The sequence below is a fragment of the Misgurnus anguillicaudatus genome, chromosome 3 (genome assembly GCF_027580225.2).
Source record: "Misgurnus anguillicaudatus chromosome 3, ASM2758022v2, whole genome shotgun sequence".
Lineage (NCBI taxonomy): Eukaryota > Metazoa > Chordata > Actinopteri > Cypriniformes > Cobitidae > Misgurnus > Misgurnus anguillicaudatus.
Window position 1 is genome coordinate 29963980 of NC_073339.2, and position 20129 is coordinate 29984108.

Consider the following 20129-nt stretch of genomic DNA (forward strand, 5'->3'; position numbering starts at 1 on the left):
CTTTAATGACCACAGAGAGGAGCGCAAATCCAGCAAACATGTTGTTGAAAGCATTTTAAAGTGTCAGAGAAAGACGAAAAAAGCACTAAAAGTTTAATTTATCATTTAAAATCTTGAACATCATGCAGCGTATGAGTAAGATAACAGGGGAAGAATCCTAGGTTTTTGTCTGCTGAATGAACAAACACGGAGAACGAGAGACTTTAACTCCTCATGTCATAGATGAGAGCGTCAGCAGTACGTAATAAAAATAATTTTTGATGTTTAAAAAAATAATTGTTAAATAATGTGAAATAAATATAGTAAAAAGGACATTCTGAAAATGTAACTTGTGTAATGGTGTGAAAATTGGCAAAATAATTAGGAAAATGGAAAATAAAAAAAATAGTTCGATCTTTGGCTGAGTGTTTCATTTTATTCGGCTTCGGCCAATAATTTTCCTTCAAGTGCATCCCTAAGTCTAATGGTGCCAAAAGATGTTAGAAAATTTGCAAAGAATGACAGCTAATTGACGGATGAATCGCTTCACCAACATTACTAAGAAGGTCAGGCTATTATTCTTAAAATTATACTACAGGTGTTGCAGTTCCTCATAAGGTAATTGACCATTTGGTGACATTACTTATCAAAGCTAGTTGTTTTTCATTTTGGACTTTGGTTATAAACATGTTTTGAGCCTAGAAATTTCGGTTCTAAATTTGAGAGAGATTTGTGATCATTAGAAAGTCTTGCCAACAAGAACTGTATTTGAAAACATCTACCAACAGCTTCAAAAAGTGTGGCAAATTGCTCATCAGAGGATTGTTCTTGATGCTATGAATGTCATTCAGTCACACATTCCCTGGCACCATTTCGCCCCGTGATGTCTCTCGAGATCTGGACTGACTCCTATGCACTAAATCAATACTGTCATCGTTGAAAATGAAGTATTGCTATATGACAGATGTTAAAAGGGGTTATTAGCAGTTCTGAACGTCTGTTTTACTCTCGAATATGGAGAGGAAAGTAGGATCAGTAATACTGTTTGTTGTTTGTGTTTCAGAAAAACTTTCAGTCCCAGAATAGTGAGATGGAGGCTTCTAAACCCATCTCTGTCCCGTCCAGTGGCTATGAGAGAACCATAACTGTAGTCAGGGGAAACTCCAGTCTGGGTATGTTAACCCTGATTATTACACTCTTCCTGTCTCTGTCTTTATACATATTTAGCGTGTTCATGCACAGAGAGGTAAACCCTGTGAGAGATCTGTAAACAACTGGTTGGATGTGTATGTGTGGTAAAGCTCAACATTGGACCTTTAACACCTTTGCACAGCATACACATGCATATTGTTAATGTATGTAGAAATGTAATGTGATATTTCATGGTGATACAATTGCAACATGTATATATGATCAGTGAAAGATGTGTTTATTATGTCCATTAGGTCAAAAACATTTTTTTATTGATGTTACTATAAGATCCCTTAACAAATAGTTTACCCTAAAATTTATATGGAAGGCAGACATGTTTTTTTTTTAAGAAAGTCACAGTTTTACATGCAGGTATAATGAAGATGTTATCCAGGTTTTTAAAGTATAAGTTTGCATTTATTTTATTTGCATGGAAAAGATCAAGTAGTACATTCTTAAAAAGTTCTCTTCCATATTTCTACTTATGGGTAAACCATTTTTAAGGGCACATTTAGCAAAACACAGTTAATAACATAATGAATGGTCACATAATATTCATCCCATAATTGTTTATTGGGGATATCATACCACATTTTAGGCAATAGTGCCATTGTGTTAGTATACAACAAGAACGTTTTACATTTCTTGAATTTGCTTACAAATATGCACTATGGTTTGGTTGAATATGTATAACTTTTCAGTAATTTTTCAGAAGGGGATTGTCCCTGTAAAGTCAGATTTGAAATGTGTTCTGAGTTTGTCATTAACCAAATTAAACAAATGCCAAGTAAATAAAATAAGTTATGAAAATCTTGGAAAATTTGGCAGCATTCTCTGCTCTCAAGCGGTGGGGGCGCGTCCGTTGTCGGCACTAAAACCACACCCACTTGCAGGAATACGGACTACCGGCACATCCGGGAACTTGACTGTAAATATCGTCACCGCCCCTTTTTGGGGGATAAAAAAGCAGCCCTTCCATTGGCTTCCATTCGGGGTAGCGGAACGAAGCAACGTTTGTGCACAGCCGGCAGACGTAAATAACTTATGAAATCACTCAGATTAAACATGTCGAGTGTTTGTCTGTCCACCCTGCCTGCCGTGGAGCCCGAGAGATGCATTGACACGTTTAATTTGGTCGGTATAAAAACGTGTCCCTTTCATTCTCACAGCGTCAAATTTGTGTAACAACGCCATCCAGTGATTGCTGGAAATATCGCTAAGCCAGTTAGTTGTATGACTCGATGGAAGAGTGCACTCATTACTCTAAATATAAAGACATAATAAATAAATACGAAGTAACTTTCAAATACGAAGTAAAATCATTCACTTGCTTCCCTGTTGACTCAATGAGGTACGAGTAAATGTCCGGGTAAGACACCTCTGGCCAATAGGGAGCATTGTTACACAAATTTGATGCTGGGAGAGTGAGGGAGACATGTTTTTGTATTGACCAAATTAAATATGTTAATGTATCTTTCGCACTCTATGGCAGGCAGGGTGGACAGATAAATACTCAACATGTTTGGTCTGAGTGATTTCGTGGGTTGTTTGCGTCTGTCGGCTGTGTGCGAAGGTTGCTTTTTTCCGCTGTTTTGAATGGAAGCCAATGGAACGTCTAGTGTGATTTCCCCCAAAAGTGGGCGTGAACCTGTTCAGAGACATTCTTTGACGTTGCGCCGGTTGTGCGTAGGCTGCTGTCTCTCTCAACTTTAAAATTACACTACAATCTGAATGGATGCTCACGATTGTCTTAGGGGCGGGTCCATGTGCAGTTGCTCAAGTGCATCATGGTAAAAAACCTGTTTAACTCTTTCACCGCCAGCATTTTTTAAAAAAGTTGCCCGCCAGCGTTTTTCATGATTTTCACCAAAGTTTAATGCCTTCCAGAAAATGTTCTTCTTCAGATATATAAACATACAATATACCAAATGAAAGAACAGACCCTCTGCTTTCAAACAAAAAGAACTGTTTCATCCTACCTTGAGTAGTTCTTTTGTAATCAGCTTTTGAATATGGGTAGGTTTCTGCAAAAACACCACATTTTGAGCAAAAAGCAGAGATAATTCCATGTTTGTGACGGACTTCTCATAGAGATCCCATTCAGAGCGATCTTTAAAACAGACACGGACATGCAGCAGCTTGCCATAGGGCAATACTTCCGGGTTTAAAATTTGCGGAAGGGCGCCACCTGGTGGATAATAGCGGTATTGCGGAAAGACGGAAAATCTCGTCATTGGCGGGGAAGCGTTTTCTCTTAATTGACGAGATATCTCGTCAATGGCGGGGAAAGAGTTAACTCCTTCCTCGCCAGCGTTTTTTTTTTAAGTTGCCAGCCAGCGCCAGCATTTTTCATGATTTTCACAAAAGTTTAATGCCTTCCATGAAAATATGTCACGTGTCACGATTCTCCAAATCCTCGATTCGATAAAATTTTCGATTCTAAGGTCACGATTCGATTCTTGGTTTTTACTTGTTTTTTGAAAGAACAGGTTGCTATGCCACTTTTAGACTAGACTTTTATTAAATATAATATCTGACCTTGAACCCGGAGATGCCCTTCCATGTAAGTTGTTCTGCCAGTGGAAAAATATGGTACACGCACATACCTGATAAAACAAAACTTCCTGTCAGATGAACATCGGTGTCAGTACTTTGCACCTTAAATACGCGCTTTTAGTTTTTTAAATGTCTTAAGCAACTGAAATTAGTTGTTGTGACATGGGGGCGTGGCTGCATCGACAATTCTATTTTTTAATTCGAAGTTCGAGGTTGTGACTTCATTTGGATCAATTTCGATTTAAAATCATAAGTTGCGGAAGAGCCACCTGATGGATAATAGCGGTATTGCGGAAAGTCGGAAATACTCGTCATGTGCAGAAAAGCATTTTCTCTTAACTTACGGGTTAACTCGTCAATGGCGGGGAAAGAGTTAATGATCTAACGCTGCAATTTAGTACTACATAGTTTACAGACTTTGTGCCGTGTTTCAGCAAAACATTTCTAATGTGTTTAGAAATAATTTTCAAGATTGACTTTACAGGGACTTTATGCAATGTGCAAAATGTGTGTATACACCCACACCACAACTCCAACTGGCAAAGTCCCAGAAGTGGCTCACATATTAGATCAATGAAGAATGCATAAGTCATGCCTTCCCCTTAAAAATTCATTTTTCTTTTTGATCAAGTATTTATTTAACCCTCGTGTGGTGTTCATATTTCTGTTACTTAGACAATGTTTGTGGGTCTAGTGGACCCACTGTATTATTTGTATCTTAAACCAATGCAGTCATACAAATTTATGTATAACTGTTTACAGATGATTACTTTAGCCTTATTGCAAGTAATATAGACATAATTTATGGTTAATATTTGTCATTTACCACTGGTAGAGGACTATTTATAGATTAAAGTGCCATTCGTTTTTGTGATAATATGAAATAAGAGAAGAAAATTCTATTCTCCCCCAGATGTTTGTTTATATAAAATAAGTATTTTCATCACTTTTTCATCTCAAATAAGTTTTCATCTCTTTGATATTTAATTATTTGAACTTAGTTTGAAATTGTACACATTTGTGTCCGTCTACACAGCACAAGCCTCATCTGAAAAGATGCAGTATTATAACACATTATCTACACTGAACACATAACCTGTTCATGCCAGCCAACACAACACATAAGAAGCAGATTTTTTACTGTGTAGCTGTGTTGCATATGCATTTCTTGCATTTTATAGATGTATACTGTGTCTTCCTGTCCATCTTATGTCCACACACACTGCAGTACATTAAATCAGTATTTATCAAATATGAGATAGATCTGCACGATTTAATTCATCAACTCCACACATTACATTTCATCTTTTTTTTTTACTATTGACATAACAGTCAGTTATTTATAATGTAAGTCAGTTTTCTCTGACAGATGCGACAGAGATTTTAACTCATGATGTGCTGTGTGTGTGTGTCATATTTTTGTCTTTTGTTCTGCAGTTCTTTTGTGTTATTTCTGTCCTGTCCCATACTTAACATGGTCAGATCTGCACTGTTGTATCTAGCGCACTATGATTGTACTGTAATTTGACTGTTCATAAATAAAACATTAGCTGTGGCTAAATGAATGTTTATCTGGAAAACAATAAACTTCAGAAAGTGCAAAAAAAGCAATGAATCTCAAATTCTTTACGACCATAGTGTTTCTAGTCTCCTCACGTCTGGTGCATGTGTCCTAGCATGTTTACTCACACGTATCCCCATGCTGCCTGCCATTTCCTTTTTGGGTGAGTTCCTTATTATTTATAAACCAGGTGCATATTACGTTTTAATAGAGACTCTCTCTCTCGGTGCATTATTCACAGCGAAAGCAGTTTAGACAGATTTATAACAATGAAAAAAATAGCACAAAGCAAACCAGTCACTTCACACCCACAATAATCTCAACGACACTGTTTGAAGTTCATTATGTAAAAAATGAGCTCAATGTTGCACTCATAAAATGAATTGTTGAAGGCTCACGCTGTGATTTTAATACAACACTGAGTCAAAGCCACCACTTAATATGCCATCAAGGTGAGCGAGGCTTTTAAGACCTTCTCAAACCCACTGACTCTACATGGTGCTACTGACACTTTCATCGTTGATTGGAAATAATTCTCACATTTCATTAAAATAAGAGAGTTTGAGCAGATATGAAGATAGACAAAAAGAGTTCACAAGATGAAGATTTAGACTGTTCCATTTTTAGTAGTGAGATTGGGAATTGCAACCAAGGGCTCAGTCCACAGCTCACCCCACCCTTTTGGAACTCTACGGAAGCCACCACAGGACAAACACACCATCGTTTGAGACAACATAGTGACTAAACACGCTCTGTAGAGCAATTTGTCCATTTAGGGTTACTGTAGAAACATGTAGCAGCGTGAAATGGCGACTTCCATGTTTGGGACTCGCGATGTACAGTATGTAGATAAAAATTGCTCATTTTAAGGTAATAAAAACAATACAGTTCATTGTAAGGTCTTTTATACCACTGACGCTATAGTTATGTATATAAAAATTGCATTTTTGTCAAGAGATCCTTCTAAAAGTTACACAATGCACCTTTAAATTTACACTGTCGAGCTGTTCACACAACCACAAACTTGCAAACCAATAACTGCAGCATTTATCCTAGGGGATCCAAAAAAAAATTTCCTAACATTTGAGGTTCCTAACACTTCATACACTTTAGAGGAAAAGACTTAAAAGAGTTACATTTTTCAAAGCAGTTAAATTGTACTTGAAAGGTTTACAGTGTACCTAAGGTTTTCCCATTGGCAGCGTTTGTTATTAATTTGAGATAGCATAATATTAAATACTACACTGGGACTATAACTACATACACATTTTACATAGTTTACATAGACACATTTTGGCATAATTAGATTTTATTTATAAGATTATTTTGCCCAGGAATGAATCTTAGATGTGAAACTTTTAGAACTTTGGCAAAGTTTAGCAAAGCAAATACACACCCACACACACATATTATGCAGATATTGGCACTGAATTGGGCATACTCCACCAGGTGACCATGTACATGTGTGCATGACATGTGTTTGTGTGCATGTGTGCGTGCAGGTATGACAGTGAGTGCTTTAAGGGACGGTTCAGGCATGATAATCCGCTCAGTGGTTCACGGCGGGTCAATCAGCACGGATGGGAGACTGACAGTGGGGGATGGAATAATAGCTATTAATGGAGAATCTACCATCAACCTGACTAATGCACAAGCAAGAGCTATGCTACGAAGGCATTCACTGATCGGACTTGATCTCAGGTGTTGACACACACACACACACATCCCATAATAGTTTAAAGAAACCCTTTCTTATTCTTTATTTATATGTTTCCACTTTTATTATTTAGAATAATAGTAAACTTATCTGAACTACAGCTTTTTGAGGTATTGGCTGCTTTTTCTTTATTGTTTGGTCCAAGACATACATTTTAAAACTTTTTATGAAACTTTTATGAAAGAAATTAATATTTTGCCAACATTTTATTTTTGTATATAAAAGTCATTTCAAGCAGTTAAGCATGTTCCTTCGGATGAAAATATTTTTGAGATCATGATGAGAAACATTTTAGTCAAGTGTTTCTAAACTGAATGGTACTGTGTGTTGTTATCTGAGAAATACATCGACAGTAACACAGCAAAATCACTAGTGTTAAATATACGCTATATGTTAAGTATCACACTTAAGGGGCTTATTTCGTGATAACAATCAGCTGCCTGTATATTATTCCGCTTATTACACTAACCCTAAGGCTATTTACCTCATAAGTAAGGTAAGGAACATTAAATATTGATTTGAAATATTTTATTAGCTCATTTTTAACGAATGCAGACCTTCCCCAAGGAAACCCCGTTTAATTTTAGTTTTAAGATAAGAAAAAAGACATTCAAATGTCACAAACACACTATTTGGTTTAATCATTTTTAAATATAATGTCATATATGTTATTAAAAGCCAAATTGGTAACACTTTACTTGAATGGGTGTTCATAAGATTGACATGACACCTTCATAATCATGACATGACACGTGGCATGAACATGAAGGAGATTTTATGCACATTTATGACAACTGTCATTAAGTGTCATTTGTTCACTTATGTCATTTTTAATGCATAGATGACATTGTTTGAAATTTCTTTGTTATGACAACTTGACATAAACCAATACATTGTCATTTTAATGTCATTAAGTGTTAATAATATGTCAAATAATTTTAAATACCATAACAAAATGCAACAGACACGTCAAAAGATTATACTTAGTTTTAAATGTATTGTGCACATACATAAAGTTGACAACTAACAGAACTTGTTCTTCCTCACACAGAGGGTTCTGACATAAAATGAAAAAAAATGTAATTAAATAAATAATTTTAATGTAAATAACAGCTATATGAATCCAATGCTGCATGGCTTAACCCATTATTTTACTGTTTTTATTTAATTTTAGGTGAATAGGTCTCCAAATAAAATCCACAATAAAATAGAATTTGAAAAACAAATATTCATGACATTGTTATGAAACTATTTGACACAGAGTATTAACACTAAATGACATTTTAATGACAAATTATATTTGTACCACTTTAGTTGAGGTCATGAAAAAAATATTCATGACGTTATAAAACTATATGACAGAGTATTAACACTAAAATTACAAATTTAAACAGTGGTCAGTTATGTTGTCTATCTATGTAATGTCAAGTTGTCATGACAAGTTATGATGTATTGGTTAATGTCAAGTTGTCATAACAAAGACATCTCAAACAATGTCATCTCTGCATTAAAAATTACATAATTGAACGAATGACACTTAATGACAGTTGTCATAAACATGCATAAAATGTCCTTCATGTTCATCGTGACACGTGTCATGTCATGATTATGAAAGTCTCATGTCAATCTTATGAACACCCCTTCAAGTAAAGTGTTTCCGACAAATTATATATAAAATATATAAAATTTTTGTGTATTATTAAACTGCATCTGTCAAAATTATTTGTAGCATCCGGATTACCATGTGTTATTAGTTTTGAGCATTGTTAACCGTGGAATAGATATTTGTGACTGGCCAATCAGAATCAAGCATTCCAACGAGCCGTGTAATAAATGAGGATACGCTACAGCCAAAAATCCCTTATGTAACATAAAACCTCATACTAAGCTTATACCACTTTAGTAAATTTTGGGTTGTTTGGTAAAATATGTAAAAATAAACCATTCATTTAAATGAACCTAAAACTTACCTAAAAATGGGCTGAAACCAACCAAGGTTTTTGATAAGTTTTAAGTTTTTACCTCTTCATATATGTGTTTGATTGTTGTGTCAGTGTGACGTACATACCTGCCGCCTTCGTGGAAGAATACAGGGCCAGCTTTGCCCAAACCAAACAGGAAATGGAAACACACAAAACTGCCACTGTCCAGTCCAAGCACAATCTGAACCTGCCCTTTAAAACCCTGTAAGTAAAGCTAAGACTCTTTCTCTGTGTGTGTTTTTTGTTTTGTCCTGATGGTGTTTCTAATGCACTAAACTATACTTGTCTGTGTTAGTGAATGCATTTCTGAACAGCAGAGTATGGTGGATGGCAAACAGGTGAATGGAAAGACCGTTGCAGAAGTGAATGAAAGTACAGATAACCAAACTCAAATAAGAATAAAGGAGAACGGTGAAAGACAGGATGGAAACCAAAAAGTGGGAACGGTACAAACGAATGGACAGAGAGAAATGAAAGACAAAAACGCAGAAGAGATTCAAGAAAAAGATCATAGCTCATGGAGTCGACCTAGAAGGTATTAAACATCGACCAAAAAGGTACTACACTTACATTTATGTTCAGTGACTCATGCATTGTGTTTGTTTAATCAGGGTGACGTTATTCAGGGCAGGAGGGACGTGTCTCGGGATCAGCGTGGTTGGGGGGCGTGGCATGGGCAGCCGTCTGAGCAATGGAGAAATGAGACGTGGCATCTTTATTAAACACATCGCCGAGGACAGTCCAGCAGCCAGCAGCAGTGTTCTGAAGGAAGGAGACCGCATACTTCAGGTGTGTGTGATTTTGATGATATATGATAGCTAGTGGCCATCTAGTGGTCATAATACACCAATGCACCACTTGATAAACTATAAAACTACATTACATTTGTTAAAAAAAATATGTAGCAGATTTACAAAATGCACTGAAACAAATGTATGGTATTTGTGGAGGCAGGTTGAAGGTGTTGATGTGAGTGACTTAACTCATGAAGAAGCCGTTGAGGCAATTCGGCGAGCAGGAGACAGAGTACAACTGCTTGTACAGAGTCCACAGGTAGCACACATGCACACACTTAACAATACTCAATGCACAGAGTCTCATAATATACATAAAATATAATTTCCTCTTCATACCCAGCCTTCAACCCCTGTCAACTGCCATGAGGAAGACAATCTGTCAAAATCTAATTCTCAGAGTTATCAGGTGTGCTTTTTAATTTTGTGTGTGTGTGCTTCTGTGCATGGTGATTTACATAGTAATATTAAATATATATCTCATCTTTAGGAACTTGAGGTACCCAATAATCTCTTGCACCTGTCCCCAACCAACCCCTTCAGCCCCGCCCCCTTTAAGGTCTGTAAAGATGTCACTAGTCATAATCTGTATGTATATTTTGTACTGTACACATTCAATTCATGTTAATGCTAATAATAAATAACATTCTATTTTTAAATTAAATTAATTTATTTCATTGTATTTTGGAATTAGATTTATTGTTTTTGCAATTGTATAGCGATCATATATAATTATTTCTCAGTCTATTTATGAGAATACAAACAGAAAATTTCAGGAAATGTGTATGTAGTATTAAAAACAGTGTAAAAGTATAAGCTGTGTCAAGTTTTTAGGGTAAACTCCCCTTCCACTTCAGCAATAGCAGGTGGCTGCAGGATCTCTTAAATCTAAATGAAATTAAATCCTAATTTAATTCTAATCGAATGACTTTAGGACTTTTAGTCTCCTCAAAAAAGCTCAAGATGTGTTTCGTGCCAACTTAAGGATTAGTCAATTTTCTTAAAAAAAAATCTTGGTAATTTACTCACGACCATGTCATCCAAAATGTTGATGTCTCTCTTTGTTCAGTCAAGAAGAAATTATGTTTTTTGAGGAAAACATTCTAGGATTTTTCTCATTTTAATGGACTTTAATGGACCCCAACACTTTACAGTTTTAATGCAGTTTAAAATTGCAGTTTCAAAGAACTCTAAACGATCTCAAACGAGGCATAAGGGTCTTATCTAGCGAAATGATAGTCATTTTTGGCAAGAAAAATAAAAAATATGCACTTATAAGTGTTAAGTGTTGGGGTCCATTAAAGTCCATTAAAATGAGAAAAATCCTGGAATGTTTTCCTCAAAAAAGCATAATTTCTTCTCGACTGAACACAGAAATACATCAACAATTTGAATGACATGGTGGTGAGTAAATTATTTGGATTTTTTTAAGAAAATGGACCAATCCTTTAAGAGAGGTCACACTAAAATGCCTGAAAATGACATTTCGTTCTGAAAATTGTTTTGTTTTTAATTAATTTTTTGTACATATTTCCTGTGTTTTCTGTGTGTATCTTAATAAAGAGTGAAAAATAAATATGGATGGACATTAAAACTTTGCTAAAACAACAAAGTTGGTGATGGTGGCCTAAGACTTTTGCATAGTACTGTATCTTTACTAAAGAATTAAAAAAGTCTTTCTGTTGCTTTTGTAGCGCACTGAAGAGGGAAAGTTGGTGAAGTCTCCCGTAATGAAAGTGGCCTCCAGGCATCTCGACACAGAAGCAGATGGAGTGCTGAAGGTTCCAGAGAGACCACCGCTGCCAGAGAAGACTTCACATCAGAGCGATCGCGAGCAGAACACTTACTGGAGTATGTGTGTGTGTGTGTGTGTGTGTGTGTGTGTGTGTGTGTGTGTGTTTAACAAGTGTTTATTGTGATAAAAAAAATTGACAAAGCACCATCTCACTATTATAAAATCAAATTATTTTGTGATTAGTTTCGAATAGTGTAAGAATTTATAGTTCTTGATGTTTTACTATGGTAACAATACTTTACGTTGTGTTTACATTGGATGTTTATTTATTCCTAATCCTATTTTAGCATCTATGGTTATATTCATGACGAGAACCAGTTAATCTATACACAAGTTGTGATCCTGGATGTTTCTATATGTTTGCATGTGTATGTGAGCAGCTCGCGTGCTGCAGAGGTACGGCAGTCTACCGGGAGAGCTGCACATGTTGGAGCTGGACTGTGGCTCACAGAGCTCTGGGCTCGGCGTGTGTTTGTCAGAAAGCAGAGACAGCGCTCGTGGACGGATGAGTGTGTTTGTATCGGAGATTAAACCAAACGGAGCTGCTGCCGCAGATGGTCGGATCAGAGTTGGAGATGAACTGTTGGAGGTGAGAACTCTTGCAGATGCATATTACAGAGACCTCTCATAAGTCTTGAGTACACAAGTTCAATGCTCTAATTGAAATCACCATGGTAACTACACAGACAAAATAGGATTTTGAGTTAGGATGTTTTTCAAATAAGACTTGTGAACTGTAACTAAACAACATGGCCAAATTTAGGCACAAAGATTATTGTTATATTTGTTGTTTACTGTTTAATTAGAGAGCAAACCCTTTTCATGATAAACTGATGGATAAAACCAGCTTTGGCATGCATGCTATACTATCCCGGTTATTAACAAGGAACGTTCCCGTAACTTTGGCTAATGTTCTAAAGGTTCTCTTAAAGTTATCAAATAATGTTCTTAGACCATTAATATAACAATAGACTGAAACTTTCTAAAAAAAAAAAAAAAAACGTTTTAATCAAATGATTGCGTTCATGCAACGTCTAAAAAAACAGGAAATGTTTATGTTCCAGGGGCCTCATTTATAAAGCGTGGGTACAGACAGATTTAAAGGGATATTTCACTTTAAAATGAAAATTCTGTCATCATTTACTCATCCTCTTGTTGTTTTAAACCTGTATGAATTTCTTTTTTCTGATGAACACAAAAAAAGATATTTTGAGAAATGATGGTAAACACACAGCAGATTATTGACTTCCATAGTAGGAATAAAAAATATGATGGAATTTAATAGGTACCATCAACTGTGTGCTTACCATCATTAATCAAAGTATTTTCTCAATCATTTATAACAATACTTCCAAAATATTGTTTTCCTACCATGGAAGTCAATGGTCACTAAGAATTTTCATTTTAAAATGAACTATCCCTTTAATCGTAAAGTGTGCGTACACAAAAATCCATGGCATATCCATATTTATAAACCCTTTGATGTGGAAAAGTGCTTTGCGCCACATCAGGGTATGAGCAGACGTACGCACTTTTGCTCCTCCGATTGCTGCAGGTTTTTGAAATATTAGACATGATTGCTGCTCAAAAAGGGTTTAAACATTTCATTTGATATTTCAATGACATTAATAGACCCCTTCACGGTTCACGTCACAGGAGAGTTCGTGGTTCGCACTGCGCATGTCGGGGTCAGAAAAGTCATTCTGTCAAGTTGAGTTGCGTTATGTTCGGTTGAATCCAAAGATTATTTTCACCTACTTGTTGTGTCGTGGGCTGTGAAAATTGCATCAGCTCTGCAGTTAAGTTTTTCAGGATTCTTGCAGGATCTCATCCATAAAAAAAAAAAGGCGACCTATGTGGTTGTAAGCAATTAAACCTGCAGATTGGGACAATGCAAAGATCAAAGAGGATTGTGTTTGTAGTGCTCACTTCATTTCAGGTAATTCATCATTTATCAGCCCTGTGAGATTAAAGCCTGTATTTATAATCCGTTTCTATTAGCCGCGCCATTTTTCTGACCCCATGCTGCGCGTGCACCCAACTTAGGCGTTCGATGTTTACAAACATTGAAGGGGTCTATAGACCCTTTTACAGCTCACGTGATCAAATAGCCTGCGCACGCATTTGGGCAACAGAACTGGTGTTATTCCCCATTGGTTCTAACGTGGTAGCAACTCAGAAAGTTTATTAAAACAGTTTCCCAACATCAAAATGTCTGGTTGTTGCGTTTCATTGCACTAATATAATATACTAACATACGTATATATTTATCTGGCAACTTTATTTTTGGCCATCTGCTAACGTTTTCTATCCACTCCACTATAGTACACGGATCTGGTCGCTTTGTTGAAAATGTTGATAAAGTCAACATTTTAAAATAACTTACTGTTTGTGTTGCTTCACTGTTGATTCTTACGATACTTCCGTTGCCTAAATGCCTAAACGCATACGCTGTCATGTCATCATTGTGAACAAACAGTAAAAGGGTCTATTAGCCATCGTTTAAAGATAAAGATAAAGTTCAAGATTATTTGCGATTTATAGATTTCACATCTGAAGAAAGTGGTACGCGCATTTTCTGTGCATACGTTTGTTTTATGACTCACACATACACATTTTTGATACAATTATTGTAAGATCAAATGTAAGATGGTTTCTACGCAGCATTTTATAAATGAGGCCCCAGAATGCTAACTCTTTCCCCGCCATTGACGAGCTTTCATCAATTAAGAGAAAACATTTGCATTAAAAAGTGTTCCTGATGAGGTTTTATGTTAATCTGTAATACCACGATTATGCACTAGATGGCACACTTACCCAATTTATAAAGAAACTGAAGCAATTGTTTTACTAATTTTAAACTCTGTGTATGTTTTGATAATCGTTCTGAATCTGATCTCTAACAAAATTCCTTCACAAAAATGCAGCTTTTTGCTAAAAAATTATTTTAAAAATACCCATATTTAAGAGTTTATCAGCAGAAAAAAATAGAGGTAGAATGAAACTTTTTTTTTTTTGAAGAAAAATTTTCTGGAATGCATTTTGTGAAACTGAAAATTACAATTAAAAAAATAAAAAAAATAAAAAAAATAAGTGAAACGTTATAGGAACGTTTTTATAACGTACAATTGTTAGCTGGGATGCAGCTTAGTGCTGCTATGGTCCCAGTCTAGTGCCGCTCTATTTGAAAAGTGTGCAAAATGTATGTTTCACTGTGTTTTTACCAAAGATCTACAGCATATATGTGTATATTTTACAGATAAATGGACAGGTGCTGTATGGACGCAGTCACCAGAATGCTACAGCGATCATCAACGGTGCTCCAGCTAAAGTCAGCGTTCTTCTCACCAGGTGAAACAGTTACGCGTGAATGTAGATATTCACAAGCTGCCCTCCACATTTGCATTTTTATAGACCAGGGGTCTCCAACCTTTTTGTGGGCAAGATTAACCACAATGGATAAAACAGTTTTATTTTATTTTATTTTACTTGTAGATATGTTTTAGAATTGTTTCAAATGTTAACATACATAAACCAAGCCAAGCTAATATAAAAAAATATGTAATAAATAAATATCAGACTCTTCTATAGTCGGTTTAGTATAAAGCAGAACTGTTTATATATTTATACCCTTTTTTTGTAATGCTGCATTGTGCATTGCATCTCACATTACACCATAACACTTTTGACTTTGCAAGCACATTTTCACATGTGGGGATGTTGATATGTATACACATTATTGCATGTGTTGGTTTTGATATTTAATTCTTCCATCAGGAATAAAGCAGCTATGAAACAAATGGCAACGGGACCTGAATTGAAGGCAATGGATATGCACACACACATACCAACAAACAAAGAAAAACGCACCTCCTAAAAACTGTATAGAGGACTTTTAACATGATAATTATGTAACTATGCTTGATCAACAAATCAAATCACTGTCAGGATAAAAGCAAGTTCATTAGAATGTATTACAATATATTTGCATAGCTGCATGCTTCTGACAAGTTCATTAATAATTGAAGGATTTTCAATTTTATGAAAAAAGAATGATTTTCAATTTATTTTCATTTACCCCATGTCTGCATTACCTGACGTCTGTCATTTATAGTCTCTCAAGTGTAACTTATGTTTGGTGTATTTAGATGGCCAGCTGTCCTGTTAATTCTTCGCCTGGTGTTGATACCAGCGTGTCCAAAGAAGGTCATCATTTAATTATACCACAGGTAACACATAAATGACACAAAGCATGAAACATGGCACATGAAGACCCAGCTAAAGTAATATTTTGTGCTTTATTGTTTTCTATACCCTACATAATGAAAGAACATTCTGTCAAATATAATCTTTATATCTTTAATATTGACTGAGTAAGGCTATGTCAAAAATCAGTGGGTGAAATCAAACTGATCTCATTATTAGGTTCTAATACTTTAGTCTGAATGTCACAGACAGGGTCACATATATGCCTGCCTCTTTTTTGTCTTTGTGTTCGTCATTAGGATGAAAAGATCACAGAAGAGGATAAACTAAAGTCTAGCTCCTCAGTGAAGCTCAACGTTGGTTTTCCTGCTCCAATCAATGCCACGTCCAATCACAAGCCTTCCTGTCATCCTGCCGGTCACACACCCTCCAGCTGCTGCTCCCCTCTGTCATCTGACAGCCCATCAGTTGATGAGAGCAGATCATGCGGCTGCACAGCCAATCAGAGCTCTCGCGTTCCATCCCATAGCACTTCCTTCCTGGCCCAGTGTTCTGTGAGCTCGGACCCTCTTACATGTCCCATCATACCTGGCTGCATAAATACCATAGATATCTGTAAGGGCCACACGGGGCTTGGCCTCAGCATAGTAGGAGGCTGCAACACAGTGCTGGTGAGTGATAATGAAGAAACAATGTATATCTGAGTGGCTATAGCCTGGCTAACACAAGACCAGTCTCATAGAGAATGAGACATGGTCTGGGAACCACATGCAAATTTTCTCGTATTTGAGGCGTGGTTTACGAATGCCCAGAGACGTTTATTGGGAGCTATGAATGTCTATCAAATGCGTCTGTACGTAGCACATAGCCAATCGTCTCAATTATACCAGATGACGTATGTAGAGCGACATAAACTCAAGGGTCAACAACTTTTATCGGGTACGTTTGCACACAGCTGAAAGCTATATAACTAAACCGGTAGCTGTATATTGATATTGAAAAGCAACACAACTAGTGGCACTGTGACAACCACAGTACAGACATAATGACAATATGATATTAATAAATACCACATACCATTTATAAGTTAAATGGACATCGTCGACGACAGGTTGGTCCTATAAAACTCTGTGGCTAACATGTCTTGCCATATTCAAACATCCTTCTTGGATATGAAATTGTTTAACGCCAAAAGTTGCTTTTTTAATAAAGTTGCGTTCAAAACTTCTTAGAACACTATCTAAGGCTGCATTGAAAAGTAACTTTGCGTCTGCTGCCGTGTTGGATAAACAAAATTTCTTCGGTGTGTCGCATAGACTTCGCCATCATCTTGCTGCCCCCTCCCCGTTCTGTGATTGGTTCCCTATTTCAGGGGAACAATTGGCCCATGGTGTCAATGCTAGACTTGCAGCATGAATAAATTTGCGCGCAAGGCAGCATGGGAAACCCAGGCTAGAGTGGCTATACAACATCAGCAAACTGAAGATTATGCAAAACTAAATAGTAAATGCCACTACAATGTTATCAATAGTATCTTAAAGGGATAGTCCCTCCTTTTTGAAATGCATAGAGAAGCTACTGTTGCTCTCACAGGACAGACACCTCATCGTCTGAGACTTCGTAGTGACAAAACATTCTCAGTTTGTAAGTGTAGGGCTACTGTAGAAACGTGACGAAATAGTGACTTCCACGACCTGCGGCATATGCAGATAAAAACGTCTCATTTTATTATGCTGCGTTTACACCAGCCGCGGTAGAGGTGTCAAGCGCGAGTGTTTTCAATGTTAAGTCAATGTGAAGACGCATTGACGCGCGTCTGGAGGTCTCGCGGCGCAAATGACGCAAATTGAGTGTCCGTCGCGGTACGCAAGAATGGTGTTTTTTGTGCATTTTGCGTTGAAATAGTTGAACTTTGGCAGACTTTGCGCCGCGTTAACCAATCAGGAGCCTGCTTGCTGCTGTGGCGGCAGCCCCGCCCGGAGTCACTTATTCAAGTGAGCAGTCACCCGGAGCTATACGACACAAGTTCTTATTTCTATAGAGACAGGAATAAAAAGGACTTCACTTGGAAGAGTGTCAGTGAGGACATTGGGCAACCTGGTAAGTTGTAAATACACATTTCACTTTTGAGTCACGTGAGGTTTATCAACCCGCGACGTTTAGTTTCCCCCTATAGACCAAATACAAACTGGTAACTCTCTCGATAAATCCATAATCAACATCAGCCATCTTGCAAACAGACAACTGCATAGCACTTGCCCCTCCCACAAGAAGCGGATTTCGCCTCTGACACTCGTCAAATGCTTGCTAGAGCGAAGTAGACGCGCGAATGCATTCAAACTGTTCAAGCGGCAAAGACTTGATTTTGACGCCTCAAACGCGGTTGGTGTAAATGCAGCATAAGGTTATAAAAACAATACAGTTCATTGTGTAAGGGTTTATGCTCTACTGGTAATATATTTATGGTCTAAAGTCATGTTAGAAATCAAGATGGAAAAATACAGACCATATTCTTTCTTTCTTTCTTTCTTTCTTTCTTTTCTTTTTCTAAGGGTGTAATAGTGATTCATGAAGTGAATAATGGTGGGGCAGCACATAGAGATGGTCGGTTGTGGGCAGGAGATCATATTCTGGAGGTAAATGCGTGATTGAAAATACCTGTAAAACCTGAAAATACCTGTAAAGCAGCGTGATTGACAGTCATTTCAAAAAGAATTTGCATTGAACCAACAAGAGTACATTCAACTGCATACAGGAACAATACAGTATGTTAATGGTTACGATGATGAAAAGAGGAATCATCAGAGAGGAGGTATAGATTGTACAGACTGAATAGAGCCAAATTTAATTAAATACAGAAATGTTTCATATTCAGTTCCAAGGTTCTTCAAATGGCTCTTGAATACAATCATGGTTCTCTCTTCAAGGTAAACGGCATTGATCTGAGAATGGCCACTCACGAAGAGGCCTTGAGCGTCCTGCGATTGAGCCCTCAGCGTGTGCGATTGTGTATATACAGAGATCAGGTCACAGACACACACCAGCACGACCACATTCAGAACCACGCACCCGAGGACATGTGGGATCTCTTTAGTGTCAACCTGACCTTAAAACCAGGACAGGGTCTGGGGTTTAACATTGTGGGTAAAAGGTGGGTATAAGTGAAAGATCTGCACCCTGTCAGATGACTGATTTGAATTCACACACAGATTGTTTTTGTGCACATCTTGCAGAAACGACACAGGGATCTTTGTGTCGGAGATAACAAGGGGAGGGGTGGCGGACCTGGATGGGAGACTGTTGCTAGGTGACCAGATTTTGTCTGTGAATGGGGACGACATCCGAGCGGCATCGCAGGAATATGCTGGCACGCTACTGCAGGTGCGCTCTCGTACACGTGCCTCTTAGGAATAAAACAATTAATTCAATTTCCTGAAAAAAAATCCTTTATAATTAATAATGAATGTAATTTGCTTTATAATTGCAAACAGAGTGATTATAGCCTGTGCCTGTGTGTTGTAGAGCTGTAGTGGGCCTGTGCTGTTGGAAGTGGCACGTTTTAAAGCTTTACCACACTACACATATGGAAACCAGGTAAACGGGCTATACAATATAATGGTTGGGTCATTTCTGTTATAAAGTACCTTTTAAACTTAAAGTTATATTCTTGTATTGTATTTTAAGAAATATTTGAAATAAAACTGTCTCAGACGTGTTAGTTATAACTTGGTTATATATATACAATAACAAAAAATATTAATGTTGGTAAGGGTTTGACATGGTTGCAAACTCATCTTCTGCAATATAGTCTGTTAAATCTGCTGTGTGTTTTGGCAGCTGGGTGAGGCGGACGTACCTCATCTCTCATCGCTCAGCACAAATGACTGTAAGACCACCTGACTCATCACATCATTCATTCTATTGAGTTTTATTCATCAGTACAATCAGTTAATCAATGCTTTCATCTTTTTGTACAGCTGCCGATGGAAACGTGGACATCCGAACTGTCACTGTTCAGAAGGTTAGTTTGATTCTTTGTGCATTTAAACCAGGGTTGCCTCCATTTTAATTCACGAGTATGGGAAGTGGAATTTACTAATTTAAAGTAAAACACCACCATTTTTCAATATTTTACTATGTTCTTACCTCAACTTGGATGAATTAATACATACCTATTTTTATTCAATGCATGCACTTAATCTTTGTACAGCGCGTCGTGAATGTGTTAGCATTTAGCCTTGCCCCATTCATTCCTTAGGATCCAAACAGGGATAAATTTAGAAGCCACCAAACACTTCCATGTTTTCCATATTTAAAGACTGTTACATGAGTAGTTACACGAGTAAGT

At 37.0% G+C, this 20129-nt stretch overlaps 1 protein-coding gene across 6 annotated transcripts in view; it reads left to right on the forward strand.

Moving 5' to 3' along the window:
- LOC129444633 (multiple PDZ domain protein) overlaps positions 1 to 20129 on the forward strand; it is a 60520-nt gene that overhangs the window by 34623 nt on the left and 5768 nt on the right. For 5 of the 6 annotated variants that reach the window (XM_055205399.2, XM_055205403.2, XM_055205400.2 and 2 more), the window contains exons 18-37: positions 1043 to 1151; positions 6790 to 6988; positions 9059 to 9190; positions 9282 to 9521; positions 9598 to 9775; positions 9941 to 10039; positions 10124 to 10189; positions 10271 to 10339; positions 11475 to 11631; positions 11956 to 12164; positions 14835 to 14926; positions 15353 to 15398; positions 15724 to 15804; positions 16081 to 16452; positions 18334 to 18417; positions 18709 to 18932; positions 19015 to 19162; positions 19304 to 19375; positions 19619 to 19667; positions 19759 to 19802. In XM_055205399.2, coding sequence (XP_055061374.2) covers positions 1043 to 1151; positions 6790 to 6988; positions 9059 to 9190; positions 9282 to 9521; positions 9598 to 9775; positions 9941 to 10039; positions 10124 to 10189; positions 10271 to 10339; positions 11475 to 11631; positions 11956 to 12164; positions 14835 to 14926; positions 15353 to 15398; positions 15724 to 15804; positions 16081 to 16452; positions 18334 to 18417; positions 18709 to 18932; positions 19015 to 19162; positions 19304 to 19375; positions 19619 to 19667; positions 19759 to 19802 — 2670 coding nt within the window. The remainder of the gene's footprint in view (positions 1 to 1042; positions 1152 to 6789; positions 6989 to 9058; positions 9191 to 9281; positions 9522 to 9597; positions 9776 to 9940; positions 10040 to 10123; positions 10190 to 10270; positions 10340 to 11474; positions 11632 to 11955; positions 12165 to 14834; positions 14927 to 15352; positions 15399 to 15723; positions 15805 to 16080; positions 16453 to 18333; positions 18418 to 18708; positions 18933 to 19014; positions 19163 to 19303; positions 19376 to 19618; positions 19668 to 19758; positions 19803 to 20129) is intronic. The other variant, XM_055205404.2, reaches the window with a different exon arrangement.